Source organism: Amblyraja radiata, chromosome 23 (assembly GCF_010909765.2).
Source record: "Amblyraja radiata isolate CabotCenter1 chromosome 23, sAmbRad1.1.pri, whole genome shotgun sequence".
Taxonomy (NCBI): domain Eukaryota; kingdom Metazoa; phylum Chordata; class Chondrichthyes; order Rajiformes; family Rajidae; genus Amblyraja; species Amblyraja radiata.
Genome location: NC_045978.1, coordinates 7,201,491 through 7,221,728, shown reverse-complemented (window position 1 = coordinate 7,221,728; position 20,238 = coordinate 7,201,491). Strand labels below are relative to the sequence as shown.

Sequence of the window (20,238 nt, the reverse complement as noted above, 5' to 3'; positions counted from 1 at the left end):
CACTGATCTCCCTGTTACCTTCAGGTAGAAGGTACAGGAGCCTGAAGACTGCAACAACCAGGTTCAGGAATAGCTACTTCCCCTCAGCCATCAGGTTATTAAACCTGCTCGGACAAAACTCTGATTATTAGCAACCACTTCCTGTTATTTGCACTACCAGTTTATTTATTCATGTGTGTATATATTTATATCATGGTATATGGACACATTTATCTGTTTTGTAGTAAATGCCTACTATTTTCTGTGTGCTTAAGCAAAGTAAGAATTTCATTGTCCTATACAGGGACACATGACAATAAACTCACTTGAACTTGAACTTGAACTTTCCCTCTCTCCCCCTCATTTTCTCTCTCTTTCTCACACATTCCCTCTCCTTCCCTCTCTCTCTCACTCATTTCCTCTCTCCTTCTCTCTCTCTCTCTCTCTCTCTCCCTCTCTCTCTCTCTCTCTCTCTCTCTCTCTCTCACACACACACATTTCCTCTCTCCTTCCCTCTCTCTCTCTCTCTCACACACACATCTCCTCTCTCCTTCCCACTTTCTCTCTCTCCTCCCCCCTCCCCATCCCCACGACGTGACGTGCCGCGTCCCAGGCGGCGGCGGCGGCGGCGGCGCGCTGACGTCACGGGTGGGCGGGCCTAGTCGACGGCCCCCAGCTGCCGGGCACCACGGCCGTCAGTCGAGACGGCGGCCGCACTGGAGGAGGAGCTCGCGGCGGGGGCGTTGGGACATGGGCGCCCTTTTAACTGTCTGCTCTGTCGGGAGCCTGGTAAGCGCTGGGGAGGCGAGTGGGCAGTGACAGGGGGAGGCCGGGCCGTCGTTGTTGACATCCAGCCCCACAAAGAGCGTCGTGTTTACCGAGACGCGGCCTCTCCTCACATTCACCGCCAGCAGCCGGTCAAACCTTTATTCCCCGTCATTACCGCAGCGTCAAACATCACTTTGTTTCTTTTCTACCGCCACCCCCCTGTCCCGTTTGTTTGCTCAGCGTCGCCGGAGAATTCACAGCCACGGAGGTTTCACCTTAAAACAAACGACCCCCTGATCTAAACGTGTTACTAAACACTTTAACTCCTCTCCACACACTGCCCTTTCTGTCCTGGGCCCCCTCCTCCACTATCTGAATGAGGCCAAACGCAAATTGGAGGAACAGCACCTCATATTTCGCTTGGACAACTTGCTAGAATGTTGACCTCAATCTTCAAGTCACCCTTGCCTTCGCTCTCTCTCTACATCTCTCTCTCTACATCTCTCTACATCTATCTATCTCTCCCCATCACTCTCTCTCCATCTCTCTCCCCATCCGAGTTCACCGACTAGTTTCACTGCCCTCCTGATTCATTTTTCTGATTGTATGCCTTTCTTCTCACTTTCTCCTCAACTAACAATGCACCATTCTACATTTCCTTGGACTGCGTCTGCTTTAATCTGTCGTTTTCACACCTTACTCTTCCATATCTCTAGACCCCCCCCTGACTCTCAGTCTGAAGAAGGGTCTCGATCTGAAACGTCACCCATTCCTTCCCTCCAGAGGTGCTGTCTGACCCACTGAGTTATTCCAGCCTTTTGTGTATCCAAAGGGGCAGCACGGGCGGGTTGGGCCGAAGGGACTGTTTCCCTGCTGTTCAACTCTATGGAAGCCAATGTAGGTGTGCTGGTGGCTATCAACTCAAATGTCCTTGAACATGAGTGAGCAATTGCCTGGCTTAGTAAACAAAAGGCTTATGCTTTTAAAGACAGTTTTGTTATGCAATATATATTTCTAGTGGGAGGTTTTGTAATCCTTAACTTTTGCGGGAAATATCAGTCATCGTGCATGGTCTTAACAAATAGTCAAAGTTAATCGACTTCCTTCCAGTACGGTTATGGTAAATAAAATACAAACTGGGTTGCTTTGACTAGCTGTAATTTAAAATCAATCATCCAATGGCCATCATTGCTCGTTGGAAGAGCAAAGATGCTCAGTAGGGTTTGTTATTTTATTTTACTAGCCTGTTTATTTCACAGACTCTTTCCCATGAACTCAATCATAAAGAGTACTTTCCAAAGACCAATGGTTGAAAGAGGGTCTCACAATGTCTTTCCTAACATCTGTGTCATGGACAGAGACAGTGTTTAGTTTATTTTTAACTATTCCAGTTTCCCAACAAAACTGGACATTTCATGTGACCCCATTACTACCCTTGGCAGTGCATTCAAAGTTTAAAATATCTTTGGATAGATTCCGTTTCAACGTCTTTGAAAGTAAACCTAATAACTTAAGCCTAGAGCTGATTAAAATGGCAGATTTCATTTTTCATTTCACTGCACATCTCTTATGTGTATGTGACGAATAAACTTGACTTGACTTGAGATAAACTTCAAGACATAACTTAACTTGTCTAATGTTGTTGTCTAATGTCCATGCATACTATGGTGAATTAGCATAATTGTAACGACATAATATTCTGACTGTACACAAAATTGCTGGGGAAACTCAGCGGGTGCAGCAGCATCTATGGAGCGAAGGAAATAGGCGACGTTTCGGGCCGAAACCCTTCTTCAGACCCTGTTCCCACGCTGTATCACTCTATGACTCTAACTGTACATTCTGACTTACTCTTTTAACCCTTTTCACACAAAGGGTGGTGGGTGTATGAAACAAGCTGCCAGAGGAGGTAGTTGAGAATATCCCAACGTTTAAGAAACAGACAGGTACATGGATAGAACAGGTTTGGAGGGATATGGGTCAAAAGCAGGCAGCTGAGACTAGTGTAGCCGGTGTGGGCAAGTTGTACCGAAGGGCCTGTTCCCACGCTGTATCACTCTATGACTCTAACTGTACATTTGGTGGTGTCTGAGTTACTGTCTGATTTACATCTTCAAGAGTCCAGAAAGTCAAGAGTGTTTTATTGTCATATGTCCCAAACAGAACAATGAAATTCTAAACTTAGTTACTGTGAATGTTATTTCTAAAGAAAAAACGTGCCTATTAAGTTATGTTTTGTGTTTACATTAAAAAAAGAAATTAATTAGGAAGGCATAATACATGGATGTATTATGGGTAATACCTATGGTAAAAGGTACAGGGGCTAACTATAGTCCATATAAATTGAACGGAAAAAATGTATTTATCTTCGTGGTGAAGTTGGATCTAAGGTAATGAATAGAAAGGGAATTTAAGGATTTATTTTTGTCAAGAGTTGTGAGATATCCGCCACTTCCTCTTTACATTGATAAAGGGTCTGGATGAGCGTTTGTTTTGACTTTTTATAACATGCAACTTACAGGCTGGGTGACAAAACAGGTCTACGTGCCTGCTTTACAGTTTCTTAAATTGTCTAATTGTAATTTTTGTGTTAACTAAGTACTCAACAAAAAGTAAAAGGAAGTGATTTTCTAGCAATACATTTAAAAGCTGGTTTAGTTCTCAAGTGGCAGCATAATTCAAAGCAGTGTTAATCTGGCTTTTTGGCCTGCCGTTTATGTCAATCTACCAACCAAACACATTCTCACTGTTTAACAAGCTTTGTGGCACAAATATACCAAGAACCGTTGGTGCAGAACAAGTATCAGTTTCACTTTACTGTAAACTGTTCCACGGAAGTTCTGTGCTACAATATTGGCTTGTACTTCAGATGCACCATTAATTAGGTTTTGGCGTCCATTTGGCCATTGTTATCTAGAGAAAAACACAACGTGAGTTCACAAAAAGTTCACTTTACCCCACTAGGTTCTGAACTTTGAGGAAAAAATATTTCCACTTTGTGACTTGATCTATTTTTGGGTGTAATTTATTCTAAATTGCAGATGTGTGTTGCAGAAACAAATTCAGAATTGTTACACCTTGAATTATTGTAGTTATTCTCTCTGGACAATTGTAATGTATTTTTATACTATTCCCCACAGGTATCATGTCTGTGCAGCAGTGCGCCTTGTTTGCTATGCAGCTGTTGCCCCAATTCCAAGAATTCTACAGTAACCAGATTGATCTACGCATTCATTTTGCTTCTGGGCACCCTTGTGGCGTGTGTTATGCTGGCACCAGGAATAGCAATACAACTAAAAAAGGTATGAAGGAACTGCAGATGCTGGTTTAAACCGAAGATAGACACAAAAAGCTGGAGTAACTCAGCGCGACAGGCAGCATCTCTGGAGAGAAGGAATGGGTGAAGTTTCGGGTCGAGACCCTTCTTCAGACTGGTTAGGGATAAGGGAAACGAGAGATTATAAACGATGATGTAGAGAGATAAAGAACAATGAATGAAAGATATGCAAAAATGTAACAATGATAAAGGAAATAGGTCATTGTTAGCTGTTGGGTGAAAACGAGAAGCTAGTGCGACTTGGGTGGGGGAGGCATAGAGAGAGAGGAAATGCCGATGCACCCAGGAAGTTAGATAAATTAACATTCAACGCATCAACTAAAAAGACATGTATTATATAATTAATCCTGAGCTGAAATAATTTGAAGTGAGTAATACTTTCACCCCTTTTAATGCAAATCAATACTTTTGCTTTTTTTAAAAAAAGTTATCACCAAAGATTGTCTACTGTGTTTAGTAGAGAGGATAGTAAAATTACATGTATTATTTTCTTCCACAATCATATTCATCTACTTAAAAGTTCTCAGATTTCATGGTTTCAAAGTATAAACATTTCCTGTATTGTTTTGTTTGTAGTTATTTCCTTTCAGATAAAAGTTAGATCAAGTATATCCCTATATTTATGGTGGACTAAATATAATTATATGAGCTAATGATGTAACTCATATATGTAACTTTTTTAGGATCAAGTCTGAAACACAATTTAACAATCCCCCAAACTGTCAAGTCAGGAGGAAGTAAGAAATACTTGTATTTTAGATCATGCTGGAAAGACTAGTGAATATAGTTTAGACCAATTTGTAGTACGATGGATGTAGAATGACCTGTAGTTTAGAATTCAACCAATTTCGGCAACGTACTGCATGCTATCTGAATTCACATGTTTCCTATTTCCTGAGGAAACATCAAATTGACAGGAATGCCGACATCAAGCATGATGATTCCTTGAAAATTCATTTTACAAAGTCACCACAGGGGTATACTTTGGATAGAAATGTAACCCTGCATCGGACTTCTGAATTATTAAAGTTATAGTCTTTGCTGATGTTTGAAATCTATCCCACTGTTGATTATCACTTGTATCCAATATTTGAACAATATTTGTCATAATTTCCTACAATTTGGTTAAGCTTTGTAGGTCTATTTATGCCTGATGTGATTAAAGGGCTTAAGGAGGAGGAATGGTGCAATGAGATTGCATACAGAGGATGCAATTTGTGACGCTTTCTGGAGCTGTATCAAATTTGGCATGATTAGGAACTTGACTAGAGCATTCCATATTCAGAGTAGCAGGAATGTGGACACGATTTAAGTCTTACTTGGTTGTTAAATTGTGCCAACCTACCCTCTTTCGCCGACTGAAAAACAAGGGAGGAAGAAAGATAAAACTAAAAATAATGACAAACAGCAAGAAGAAAAACACATTTAAGAAACATTTAGACAAGTACATGGATAGGACAGATTTAGAGGGATATGGGCCAAATTCAGGCAGGTGGGACTAGTGTAGATGGGACATGTTGGTCAGAGTGGGCAAGTTGGGCCAAATGGCCTATTTCCACGCTACATGACCATGACGCGAAGAAAATCAAGGTCCAAATCGATTGCATGCTTGCTTGCGTGATAAAAGAATGATAACTATTGTGACAACTGTTGAGTATTAGTACAAATACATGAGACTATAGCCAATGTAATTTAAAAAAAAGAAGCAAAACATTTGATTTTGTTGTAAGTTATACATTATTTAATTACCTTTTCCATTTAGATTCCAGGATTTTGTGAAGATGGCTTTGGTACTCAGCTTCCGAATGTTCATGGGGCGGTGAACTGTGATGTCTTAGCTAGTTACAAGTCAGTTTATCGTATATGCTTCGGATTGGCTGTCTTCTTCTCTCTTTTCGCTCTGCTTTTAATCAATGTAAAATCGAGCAGAGATCCCAGAGCAGCAATACACAACGGGTAAGTATTATACATTATACAGTTTCTTTACGGGTTAGAAGCAAAATAAAGCAGAAATTAGATTTCAAAAATCACAATTAGTCCTCGGACCAGTCTGAATCACAATTACAACTGTTCTCGAGCACCCACATTGGGAGAATAGTTTCTCTTAAACAATAATTATTAAAAAAGAAAATAATTTCTGGGTGAGTGTGTGAGTTATTCGGGAATGTTGTCAAGAACAGAGACAGAGTGCTGTTGTTTATATCCAGTATAATTGGACTTTTGAGAAAGTGGTACAGCGCGGAAGCAGGCTCTTCGGCCCACCGAGTCCGTGCCGACCCGCCATCCCCATGAACATCCAAATCCCCTGGACTTGATATTGAGCGGGATAAGCTACATAGAAACATAGAAAATAGGTGCAGGAGTAGGCCATTCTGCCCTTCGAGCCTGCACCGCCATTCAATATGATCATGGCTGATCATCCAACTCAGTATCCTGTACCTGCCTTCTCTCCATACCCCCTGATCCCTTTAGCCACAAGGGCCACATCTAACTCCCTCTTAAATATAGCCAATGAACTGGCCTCAACTACCTTCTGTGGCAAAGAATTCCAGAGATTCACCACTCTCTGTGTGAAAAATGTTTTCCTCATCTCGGTCCTAAAAGATTTCCCCCTTATCCTTAAACTGTGACCCCTTGTTCTGGACTTCCCCAACATTGGGAACAATCTTCCTGCATCTAGCCTGTCCAACCCCTTAAGAATTTTGTAAGTTTCTATAAGATCCCCCCTCAATCTTCTAAATTCTAGCGAGTACAAACCGAGTCTATCCAGTCTTTCTTCATATGAAAGGTGGATGGTGGGTGTGCTGTATTTTTGTTGGCGAAACTCTGAAAGTCCAGGAGAGGATTTGGTGGGGAGGCAATTGAGATGCTTAAGGTGGGGGTAAGCACTGATCTACCTGTAGCTGAACCTCTCCATCTTGGGCTGTCATTTTTCAGAAGCCTCTCTGACCCAAATTAAACCTAGAACGAGTATTGAATCAGAAACTGCCAAGTGTGCCTTCTGTGGGTAGTTCGACTGCGTGTTACTCATTCTTTCTCCATTGGATTTGGAAGCATTCAGGTGGGGTTTAAATTGTTAGACATCAACAATCTCAACAGCTCCCAACCCTTCTGTTTTTTTTAAAGTTAAGTCCTGTCATTTTGACTTTGCAAGATGTAATTGGTTTGTCTTCATGGTGAATCTGGAAATGTTCCAAGGTATTCTAATTGGAAATGTAACTATTTTTGTTTTTGATAGATTCTGGTTCTTCAAAGTAGCTGCCGTTATAGCTATCATAGTGGGAGCCTTTTACATCCCTGAAGGACCTTTTACAAAAGGTAAAGCAGCCTGTTACCCTTTGGAACAAAAATACTGGTTGTTGTTTGTACCTTACTGAATCAGTTGTTGAAATATACAAATTAATTTGGTCTTAAATTAATAATTAATTTGTTTTAAACTGTGTATTACTACTATTCCCTCGGAGGTAGACAAAATTGCTGGAGAAACTCAGCGGGTGCGGCAGCATCTATGGAGCGAAGGAAATAGGCAACGTTTCGGGCCGAAACGTTGCTTATTTCCTTCGCTCCATAGATGCTGCCGCACCCGCTGAGTTTCTCCAGCAATTTTGTCTACCTTCGATTCTCAAGCATCTGCAGTTCCTTCTTGAACATTTTAACTACTATTCCCTCAATGGAATGAGTTCAAATATATTTTTTGGTATGTTCAAAGTTGCATTTTCTTATTGTTTAGATCCACCCACCAATAGTTATAGAATAGCACAGCACAGAAACAGGTTTTCGGCCTCTCCCTATCTATGTTGTCAATCATGCCTAGTTGTGGCATACTAAATCTCAGTATCTATCTCGTAAACCTTCAGATGCTTTTTAAAAGGACTTAAGTTTTTTCAGTCTCTGAATTCTCACACGTACTACTGCTCTATTGGCACCTGAATTGAATTGAATTGAATTGAATCCTTTATTTGTCATTCAGACCTTTCGGTCTGAACGAAATGCTGTTGCCTGCAGCCATACGTGTAATAATAACAACACACAATAAACACAAATTAACATCCACCACAGTGAGTTCACCAAACACCTCCTCACTGTGATGGAGGCAAAAGTCTTAGAGTTACTGTCTCTTCCCTCCTCTTCTCCCTCTGCGCCGAGGCGATACCCCACCGGGCGATGGTCAGTCAGTCCCGCGGTTCAAGCTCCGCGGCTCGGGGGTGGTCGTAGCTGCCGCCCTCCAGTCCAGCGGACGCAGCTGTTGCAACGGGAGCTCCGGAAAACAGGCACCAGCCTGTGACCTGCGAGCTCCCGACATTGTCATCCACTGGCCCGCGGCCGAGCCCCGGATCCAGGTCGCCACCGCCAGAACGCCGCCTCAGCCGCCGGAGCACCTTCTCCGCCCTGCACCGGGCCGCCCACACGGCAACGTCTCAGCCCCGCACCGGGCTGCCCCCACGGGAGCACCTTCCAACCGGGAGCCGGTCCACCCTCACCGGAGCGTTTTCCAGCCGGTAGCCAGGCCGCCCACACGGCAGCGTCTCAGCCCCGCACCGGGCTGCCCCCACGGGAGCGCCTTCCAGCCGGGACCCAGGCCGCTCACACGGGAGCGCCTTCCAGCCGGTAGCCGTGCCGCCCGCACGGGAGTGTCTCAGCCCCGCGCCGTCCGCCCTCACCGGAGCGCCGAGTCGTGCCGCTACCCGGACGTCGCCACAGCTCGAAGACGGCCAGCCTCGCGTTGGTAAGTCCTGGCTGGCTCTACCTCCGGAGCCTCGAGGTGGGTCGCAGGTTGGAGGCCGCCAGCTCCGCCATTAGGCCTCAGCGCAGACGGGGGAAGAGATTTCCCCCTTATCCTCTTATCCTTAAACGAGTATTGAATCAGAAACTGCCAAGTGTGCCTTCTGTGGGTAGTTCGACTGCGTGTTACTCATTCTTTCTCCATTGGATTTGGAAGCATTCAGGTGGGGTTTAAATTGTTAGACAACGGGGGAAGAAAGCCCTGTTTCACCCTCCCCCCACACACATAACACCACCTAATAACCAAAAAAATTACTAAACTAGACAAAAAAAACAACACAAAAAAGTAAAAACAGACAGACTGCAGGCAAGCCGCAGCCGTATCACAGTGCCGCCACTTCAGGATGTTGTGTTCTGTACGGTGAAGCGCCGCCACTTCCGGATGTTGTGTTCTGTACGGTGAAGCCGTGGAAACCAGAGCTTGAAAGCATAAGGATTGAAAACAAAAGTCTGATACAAGAGCAAAGAAATGTCATTGTAACTTATCAAGAATGAAAGTGAAAGGACAGCAGGGAGAGAGAGATCGACGTTAGGAAAGAGGTGAAATAACAAATTTTCTGGTATTGAGGATGTTCTTTTAGGAAAGAGATGAGGAATGTGAATCTGAGGAGAAATTTCTTTAGTCAGAGGGTGGTGAATCTGTGGAATTATTTGCCACAGAAGGCTGTGGAGGCCAAGTCAGTGGGTATTTTAAAGGCAGAGATAGCTAGATTCTTGATTAGTACAGGTGTTAGAGGTACACAAAAAAGCTGGAGAAACTCAGCGGGTGCAGCAGCATCTATGGAGCGAAGGAAATAGGCAACGTTTCGGCGCGAAACGTTGCCTATTTCCTTCGCTCCATAGATGCTGCTGCCCCCGCTGAGTTTCTCCAGCTTTTTTGTGTACCTTCGATTTTCCAGCATCTGCAGTTCCTTCTTAAACACAGGTGTTAGAGGTTATGGGGAGAAGGCAGGAGAATGGTGTTTGGAGGGAGAGATAGATTGAATGGCCTAATTGTACTCCTGTTCCTTATGAGTGTTCAGTTTGCTAAATTGACTTTCTCTCTATCCATTAGCTTTGTTTGCCATCGGAACAGCAGGTGCATTCTGCTTCATATTAATCCAGCTAGTTTTACTGATCGACTTTGCTCATTCTTGGAACGAGTCATGGGTGGGAAAGATGGAGGATGGCCGCTCCAAATGCTGGTATACAGGTATGTGATTGAAAATTTGTATTTGCAATGAATAGCCATTAAATTAAATTAAATTTCTTTATTTATATAGCACATTTTTAGTCAACTTGCATTGACCCCAAAGTGCTTCACATAATTACATCCACACACACAGGCAAAGGTGGGTGAAGTGTCTTGCCCAAGGACACAACGACAGTATGCACTCCAAGCGGGATTCGAACCAGCTACCTTCCGGTTGCCAGCCGAACACTTAGCCCATTGTGCCATCTGTCGTCTAGTAAATCTTAGTAAATCTATAAAGTTTATTTTTGGAATCGGCGTTGGCTAAGTAGGAGTTATTAATGTTGATATAAGATAATGTTAAATAGTGTTGATAGGATCAGCACACTATTATTTCCAATGATTATTTTGGGGGGGGGGGAGAAACACTGCAGCCTGAAGGGATATGTAAGGGAAAAAAAGCATTAAGTGAAAAACGATTTAAACGTTGTGGAAAATAAGACTAATAAAATGTTATGGCTGTTTCACTGAATGCTTTCATGGGTATTGTGCTAACGTGAGCAACTAGTTTTCTTTAATCATCCATTTCATGTTAATAATTTCAAACTAAGCTGGGCCTAATAAAGTGCTAAGTCCACTTTAAAAGCAGAGCTAGTCCTATGGGAAAAGTCTTTGTCAAGGCTTTGATTAGAGAGAGTGAAACACCATTTGACGCTATAAGATAATTGTGAAAGAGTAACCAAATTGGGAATTTTTTCATTTAATTTGGCAAGCTGCAGAAATTTCTCCTTCAGTGGCTGTATCAAGCCCATTTCCCCGCTGTTATGCTCTATGAACCCTTCTATTAATTTGTCTGAAAACTCCTCCCATTTGCTAAATGAGAAGTGTGATATAAATATATATCGTTGACTTTCTATTTTAATGTGTACAACTATTGCGTACTGCTCAACAATGTCTGATAATAAATTGGTTTGGCAATTTTTTCCACCTTTTTTATTCAATTGACAAAATTTGATGGTATCTGGTCTCTCACATTGAAGTTAGAGTTAAGATTAGTCCATCTTCAGCTTTCATTTTGTTATAATATAATTTATCTCTTGTGGTTTTATATTTGCAGCTTTGGTCTCCATTACCAGTCTGAATTACATCCTGTCGTTCATTGCAATTGTGCTTTTCTATGTGTTTTACACCACACCTGGAGGATGTATTGAGAACAAATGCTTCATTAGCTGCAACATGATCTGTTGCATTGTTCTATCTGTAATTTCTATTCTTCCAAAAATACAGGTAAGAACATACATGTTCTGTCTGTTTCCTTATGGTTTTTATACCCCTAACGCAAACTAATATGACAATCAAGGTGTCTTATCTACTTTATTCTGGAGCTGCCTGCTTGGAAACTTGTGTAGACAATAGACAATAGGTGCAGGAGTAGGCCATTTGGCCCTTCGAGCTAGCACCGCCATTCAATGTGATCATGGCTGATCATCCACAGTCAGTACCCCGTTCCTGCCTTCGCCCCATATCCCCTGACTCCGCTATTTTTAAGAGCCCTATCTAGCTCTCCCTTGAAAGCATCCAGAGAACTTGCCTCCACCGCCCTCTGAGGCAGAGAATTCCACAGACTCACCACTCTGTGAGGAAAAAGTGTTTCTTCGTCTCCGTTGTAAATGGCTTACCCCTTATTCTTAAACTGTGGCCCCGGGTTCTGGACTCCCCCAACATCGGGAACCTGTTTCCTGCCTCTAGTGTGTCCAAACCCTTAACAATCTTATATGTTTCAATGAGATCCCCTCTCATCCTTCTAAACTCCAGAGTGACAAGCTCAGCTGCTCCATTCTCTCAGCAGATGACAGTCCCGCCATCCCGGGAATTAACCATGTAAACCTACGCTGCAGTCCCTCAATAGCAAGAACATTCTTCCTCAAATTAGGGGACCAAAACTGCACACAATACTTCAGGTGTGGCCTCACTAGGGCTTTGTACAACTGCAGAAGGACCTCTTTGCTCCTATAGGAAAGAACTGCAGATGCTGGTTTACATCGAAGGTAGACCCAAACTGCTGGGGTAACTCAGTGGGACAGGCAACATCACAATAGAGAAGGAATGAGCGACGTTTCGGGTCGAGACCCTTCTTCAGATATTTATCTCAAGTTAAAAGGTGGACTGAGTTTGTAATCGTGAGAAATATATTTAAGCAGAGAAACAGTTGTAACATAATAGGACCCATCCAGAAGTGAGAGATTCTTGGAGTTATTTTTGAAGTTAAGTGAATGGTATTACACAAAATGGAGCCAATAACCACAAGCTGTCAAGAGCTATTCCCAGCAGTTTGTATAATAGATTGAATTTTGCTTGGTGACTTTGAATGACTGAAATGCTTGTTGTGTGTTATTATTTCTTCTTGGTGGTTACTTCAGTTGATAGTTACCAGGCGGCCCCATAAACTTATTACAGATTACCCAACATCTGAAATTAACTTTGCTATATATCTTGCCAAATGATACAACCCCTGGATCATTTTAAACAGAGTATGTGTGTATTCTGTGATGCTGCCATGCGAACTGTGTTACAAGTGGTAGACTGCACATTTTATTGAATGATTTGCTACAAATCAGTTTCCTTATTTTACTGTAAGGAGAATTATTTGTGGTATGTCTGGAGGTAAAATAATTTCGCTGATTTTCTCTTTGATTAAACATTCCAAAATCAGTGTGGTTCAGTCATAACACAGATTGGTCCTGGGAGTATACTGCTCTCTAAAGTTGTACAATAAGAGACTGTATCTAAGAGAGAAGGAAATGAGGTCTGGGACCTGTCTGAGGAGTTGGTCAATTTTGGATCTAATTTTTGGTGAAGTCCAGCTATCTGATGTGTTCCGTCCGTCAGTTTTAGCTCTCAATCACACAGTGGCACTTGATCCTCCGTTATCACCAAATGATTAGCTTGTAATAGATGACAGTGGTAACAACTCTTCAAAGGTCCTCATCAGCCATAATGAATGATGGGGCAAAAGATTTATGAATGAGAAAAACACTGTGCCACATCTTAGGAGTTTTAAACTGAGTTCAATATTACAGAAATCTTTAAAAAATATATTTATTTCAGTCAGAAAATGGAATTAAAATGCTTTCTGCAATAGAAATGTTTAAGGCAACTTTTATGACATTCTTCTGATGTGTTGCTGATAATTTCCATTTGCAGTTAGTTTGAAAATACACGTGAAAAGCTATCGTGAAACTGCAGAAGTTACAGAAATACTGCACACAAATCTGGTCAACCTACCCAAGGAAAACTTGTGATAGAAGGAGTGCAGCAGATTGATTTTTAGGATTGTATATGTTCTTTGAAGAGAGAATAAGAAGCCCTGTACTGTCTGGAATTTGAATACAAATTGTGGTGAAACATATAGGGGCTTAATGGGGTTGAAGCAGGGATGATGTTTTTCCTGGGTGGGTTATCTAGAAGCAGGGGGACACGGATATCAAATAAAGTGTGAGCTATTTATGAATTGGATGCAACATCTTCATCCACAGGATAACGAATCTTTAGAAGGTTCATTCACTCAGTGTATTCCAAACAGAGTTTGATAGATTTTTTAAATGTATATCAATCGAATAGATGGAAATGAGGTTATTGGTGGAAAGTGGCAAGAACTAAAAGGTCAACTATCATCCTATTAAATGGTGGAGCAAGTAGAAGTGGCCAAGTTGCTTCCTGTTGCATCTTTGTCTTGTGTTCTTATTTTGACCTCTTGCAATTTTTCAGTGCTTTGGATTTATATATTTTCATGGGACTCTTTGTTGGTACTGGGGTTTTTTCCATTAGAGCTTGAAATATGTATGCCTTAATACAAATGCTTTTTTCTTAATCATTGCTTTTTTGTGTGTGTGTAGGAAGTGCAGCCTCAATCTGGTCTCCTTCAGTCCTCAGTCATTACGCTGTACACCATGTATCTCACCTGGTCTGCCATGTCAAATGAGCCTGGTAGGTGCACGTTTGTCATAGAGTCATAGAGCGATACAGCGTGGAAACAGGCCCTTCGGCCCAACTTGCCCATACCGGCCAACGTGTCCCTAGCTACACTAGTCCTAGCTGCCCGCGTTTGGTCCATATCCCTCCAAACCTGTCCTATCCATGTACTTGTACTTGTTTAAGATCCCACTATCTGAAACATTGGGATAATCTCAGCCTCAACTACCCACTCTGGCAGCTTGTTCTATACACCCACCACCCTTTGTGTGAAAAAGTTACTCCTCAGATTCCTAATAAATCTTTTCCCCTTCACCTTCAATCTATGTCCCATGGTCCTCAATTCACCTATTCTGGGCAATAGACTATGTGCATCTACCCAATCTATTCCTCTCATGATTTTATACACAGCTTGTGTTACAGGACAGTGATTTAGATATGGTAACCCAAAGAAATGTGTGTTTTAGTATATAATTAATAACTTTCACCTATGCTTCTAATTCCTGACATTGAATCTGAAAGTTCTGAAATAAAGATTATTTTTTTTGTGCTGGGATTATAAATCCAATAAATTGCAAAATCCCTGATTAATCTTTTTCTATTTTAAATAAATAATTTCTATTGAAGCCCATCCCTAATTTTTGATATATCAGTTTTTAATCAGTCAGTCCAGGTAACTGCCAAATATACTCTTTCAATCATTTTTTTTTAATGTCAGTCTTAGGCGGGAGTAGGATGGGTTCCAACTATAAACACAAATCGTAGAAGCTGATAATAGCTGAATGCAAGTGATAATGCTGGACCACCCCAGTACCTATCTGCAGCATTTAGGTCTGTATGTCACTCCTCATGGAAAATAGCTTGGTGGAGTTTGGTAGTATTCATCATTGATGCAGCTTGCATGATGCTAACCTCCTCAGTGCACACAGCAAGCTGAATGCATGATCACTTGAATAGACAACATAGCGATTTAAACAATGTTTAATAGAAAGACACAGTGCTGGAGTAACTCAGCGGGTCAGGGAGCATCCGCGGAGAACATGGATAGATGGTTTTCGGGTCGGAACCCTTCTTCAGACTGTTTTCTCCAGGGTCGGTGTCCAAACTGCTGAATTGCTCCAGCACATTGTCATTTTTTGTTGTTGTTGAAAACCAGCACCTGCAGTTCCTTGTTTCCACATGGTTAAGATGGATGTCGTGTTTTATTTTTCAGATGGAGAATGTAACCCTAACTTTATAGGCCTTATTAAAAACCTGGTCATTCCCGTCAATAGAACTGCATCTTTGAGCATTGCTCCTTCCTCTTCACCTGGACCTCCGACCGCAGTGCAGTGGTGGGAAGCACAGAACATTGTGGGTCTCGTCCTCTTCATCCTGTGTCTGTTATACTCGAGGTAAAATCTGGGTGGAACTTAAAAGCCATGGTTTATTTATGATCTTCACCTATTTACAAAGTTTTTACATTAACGGAGAAGTCACAATGGAAAGCAGAAAGCAAGTTGCAAGTTTAAACATTTCTGGGTTAGGGAACAAATTGGGGAAAAAAATTAACAGCATGAAGAAAATGAATGTGCAAATAATAGACCTGGATGATGCAAAGATGAAAGGAAAAAGATCGCATTTTGTTTCATCTGATTATTGTTAAATCTTGAATTCTTAGTGTTGACATGATTTTTTTTCCCCTGTTCTAAAACATAATCCCCAATTAGACAATAGGCCGCAGGAGGAGGCCATTCGGCCCTTCGAGCCAGCACCACCATTCAATGTGATCATGGCTGATCGTCTCCAGTCAGTACCCGGCTCCTGCCCTCTCCCCATATCCCCTGACTCCACTATCTGTATGAACCATATCTAGCTCTATTACCTAAGAACGAATGCAAACGGAAATCATGATTAAGATAGATAATTCTTGTGATCAGTACAGCGCCATGTGGCCATTTGTGCTTTCAATTTTTTTTAACGAATTATGATTGTTCCCCAGAAAATGTCAGCAGATTGCTGGACCTGGATTAGTTGGTAATATCTTCCATTTCAAGTTTAGTTCAACTCCAATCGGAGGCTTTTCCCTTTGACCACTTTTCTCATCTTTTGCTTGGTGTGTTTAGTTTGGAGATACAGTGCGGAAACAGGCCCTTCGGCCCACCGAGTCCACACCGACTAGTGATACCCGCACACTAACACTATCCTACACACACACACACACACACACACGAGACAATTTTTATATTTTCACCAAGCCAATTAACCTACAAATCTGTTCGTCTTTAGAGTGTGGAAAATCTCGGGGAAAACCCATGTAGGCCACGGGGAGAACAAACAAACTCCCCGTAGTCAGGATCGAACCCGGGTCTCTGGCGCTGTAAGGCAGTAGCTCTACTGCTACGCCGCCGTGCCGCCCAGAGGATGTTGTTTCTGAACATGTACTGCTAGTATATGAAGATCGGCATTTCCTATCTCTGAAAATTAATTTAATTCAATGGAAGGGACACGATTAAATACATTCTGGCTGAAGTGCTCAAATGTTGATCATTGTCACTTTACATTTGCAGCATTCGTACTTCAAACAACAGTCAGATGAATAAACTGTCGTTCTCGACCAGTGAAACTGTTGTGTTGGATGACTCGTTGTCTGGAGTTGCCGTTGATGACCAGGGAAATGGCAAAAGAGTCCAGGACAATGAACAGGACGCGGTCCAATACAGTTATTCATTCTTCCATTTCATGCTTTTCCTGGCTTCTCTCTATATAATGATGACGTTGACAAACTGGTACAGGTAAGTAATTGCAAGACAGCAAAAGTTATCCATTTTTACAATGGGTGAATTGCCTTTAAGAATGAACCCTAATACAATTCATCTGCTCTATTGTGTTTGGTTTCATCCAATAATTTTCATTAAGGACTTATGAATAAAAAGTGGTTTAAAGGTACATTTTGTGTTTGTCCAGCTAAACATAACTTGAGACAAAATATCCCATTGCCAGATAACTGTTGAAGATTATTCGTATTATTAGTGACTGAAAAGTCTAATGTAACCTTTTAATCTGGGTATCAGACTGGCCTCTTATTTTCGCCGTCCTCCATCCTTCTCTCTGACACCTCTCCCCTGTTTCTAACCTTCCCTATTTCCCCTCTCCTTCCATTTGTCTCCTCGAGGATTATCTTTGAACAGTGACTTGGCCATGTCACTAATAGCTCAGCCTATCTCTATAATGTCATGGTTATAAACACAGTCACTCTGTGTACCGCTCATTTACTTCAGTAGAAAAAGTTTGTGCGTGCTTTGGCTAAAACTACAAACTATTTGGTTTAATCTCCCAAATTAATCAAAGTTATTGGCAATATATAAATCACTGTTTCCTTACATCCCAGGATAAGAGAGTAACTTCATTACATTAATTCCTTTTAAATGAGTCCATAGAATTTTTGTTAGACTCTTCAAATTGTTCAAAGAATTTCTGGCCATAATCATGAAAATGAATATTGAATAGTTGATGTTTTTTACAAACTGGAAATGTATGTCCAAAAGCTACTAAAAAAATTTCAAAGGGGCCTTGATTTGATCAGCTGTAGCGCAAAATCTACTGGAGACTTCAAAGATCTCATGACCATGAGGGAATTTGTTACAATTTATCTTGAAAGCCTTGAGGAAAGGACAAATAAATCTCTCTTGCAAGCAGTATTGGCAGAAAGCAGTTTGTACTCAGCCAAACTCTTGCCAACCTGAAAAGTATTGATCATATTTTGTGCACAAGTTCAAGAGAAATGGGGAGAAAAAGAGAAAAATGGTGCTCCAATAGACGAGAGACCGACTAGAATGACTGTAATTATGAAAATATAATTTAGTGTCTATAATTATGACATTGAATACATCAAAGAATCTGTCCATGCCATTTTGTGTCTTGGAATCTTGTGGGTGGTAATATTATGATATACAGAATGGAAATATTCTCCTCCAGTTCTGACAACTCTGAGAATGATTGAAAAGCTCGAGGAATTTTATATGTTCAATTTTAATCTATCCTCTTTCCCTCTCTCTAGCCCCGATGCTGACTACAAGACAATTACAAGCAAATGGCCGTCCGTCTGGGTGAAAATCACCTCGAGCTGGATATGTCTCCTTTTATATCTGTGGACGTTGGTGGCGCGTCTTGTTCTTACCAACCGTGATTTTGACTAGCATGGTGCATTCCTGTTCCACATTGATTGCTGAATTAAACAAAGTCCAACAAACATGAAACCAAAGGGCATGGCGCTTTTTTTAAAAAGAAAAGCATTGAGTTTGGATGATCGTTCAGGGGGCCAATGCACAAAATCATCTTAACAAATAAGAAAAATGCTTTTAGCCTTAAAGTTAGCTCCAGATGATTAATATGCATCCTTTAAAAAAAAAAGATAAGTGATGAAAGCATTAAAACATTTTTAATTTAGCTTGTCTTTCATAGATTTTAAGGCAGTATTTTCTACAAGCTCCTTTCTGACTACTGCAATGTGCTTAACATTGTTGTTTTCTTTAAGCTTTCTGTAACGTTGGATACATCCATGCTCTATTTAGCCTTTGTTATAAATTGAAGCCTTTATTAATGCATAATTGACATGATTTTTGCGCATTATGTAAGTTGAACAGCTGTTATTGGTAGTAAACATGTCATTCCTCTGAGCCACATGAGCTTCACTAAAAAGCATTAAATATTGTCTCGGTTGGTATTTAATGTGTTTTTTATGGCTGATAGTGGGCATGATGGTTGGAAATGGGCCAATAAGATTAAGCAGTGTGTCTTGGGCTGCAAATGAAGCCTCGTCCAAATAATCTTGTCTTTAAAGAGTTTATTAATTCTATGAAAAAGAGGAATGCTAAAATATTCTAACCAAAGTTGTATCATTAAAATTATGATTAAAATACTAGAAAATATGACTTGTGTGGCTGTGCATCTTTCTAATTTTCTCTGGAATTTATAACTTTGTTCTTATTGAGCAAACTTGTTGAATAGTGTAAGACAAATCATTTGTAGTAGGTTCACCTTGTTTATAACCGAATCTTTTAACTGCATGCACTGCGTGCGTATACCATGTAGCAGTAGATATGAGATTTTTTGTATTGTATCAAGTTTTTTTTCATGAGCTCTGTTAAAAGCTTTCATTGTGATTCTCATAACACTTGAGTTTATTTGCACAGTAAGAATTTGTTAAATTCTGTCTATGGTTCATTAGTGATATTTATATAGCGTTATTATTTAGGAAAACCTATTGCAATTAACAAACTTCCAAATGGTGTTTTTCCTTCCAGTGTCATGATTTGAATGATTCAAAACAGAATAATTGGGATCATTACTATTTATCTGAACATAAAGGAGATAAATGTACTCATTAAAAATATTGTGCAGCAAAGCACTGGTTATATAAATCAAATGGGTAAAGGCCTGAATACTAACAGCAACTGTTTTACAGCAGACTTTATTTAACAGATACAGTGTGGAAACAGGCCACTGTCCTGCGCCGACCAGCCATCACCTCGTTCACTGGCACTATCCCACAGGCTAGGGACAATTTACAATTTCACCAAAGCCAATTAACCTACGATCTTATACGTCTTTGGAGCACCCGGAGAAAACCCACAGGTAGAATGTACAAAATCCGTACAGACATCACCCGAGGTCAGAAGCCTGGTCTCTGGCACTGTATGGCAGCAACTCTACCGCTGTGCCACTATGGTGTCCTTTACAGAATGTTGCATATACACTGGTAGAAAGATAACATTTTATTTTAGTTTTTGTCTGTAGTCTGGATGATTATAGCCAGTCGCCGTGGTGTTTGTATATTCCACAGGACAGGCAAGTTCACTATTTTCTGTAATGCCTAAGTAAAAAATTGTCAGATGTTTTTCAGATTAGCAGGAAGGAACTGCAGATGCTGGTTTACACAGAAGATAGACACAAAATGCTGGAGTAACTGCGGAACAGGCAGCATCTCTGGATGGAAAGAATGGGTGACGTTTCGGGTCGAGACCCTTCTTTAGACTCCGGTCTGCCTGTTCCGCTGAGTTACTCCAGCATTTTGTGTCTATCTTCTGTGTAAACCAGCATCTGTAGTTCCTTCCTGCAAATCCTGCCAAAATAAAATGTTAAGATCAATAAAAACAGGATGCAATTTATTTGTCAGTGTAAGTAGATTTCTTAAAAATGTAACATTTGAATTGAAAATTTGATTCTTTGTTTTGTGGTGCTAATATTT

At 41.1% G+C, this 20,238-nt stretch overlaps 1 protein-coding gene across 1 annotated transcript; it reads left to right on the top strand.

Annotated features, from left to right (window-relative positions):
* The first annotated feature begins 636 nt into the window (after nucleotides 1–636).
* serinc3 (serine incorporator 3) lies at nucleotides 637–18,919 on the top strand. The gene is made up of 10 exons (XM_033041481.1): nucleotides 637–768; nucleotides 3,888–4,049; nucleotides 5,847–6,040; nucleotides 7,323–7,402; nucleotides 9,921–10,058; nucleotides 11,155–11,324; nucleotides 13,934–14,024; nucleotides 15,223–15,403; nucleotides 16,559–16,783; nucleotides 18,049–18,919. The coding sequence occupies exons 1-10, from the start codon at nucleotides 730–732 to the stop codon at nucleotides 18,185–18,187; spliced, it is 1,419 nt and encodes a 472-aa protein (XP_032897372.1). The 5' UTR covers nucleotides 637–729; the 3' UTR covers nucleotides 18,188–18,919.
* Nucleotides 18,920–20,238: the final 1,319 nt, after the last annotated feature.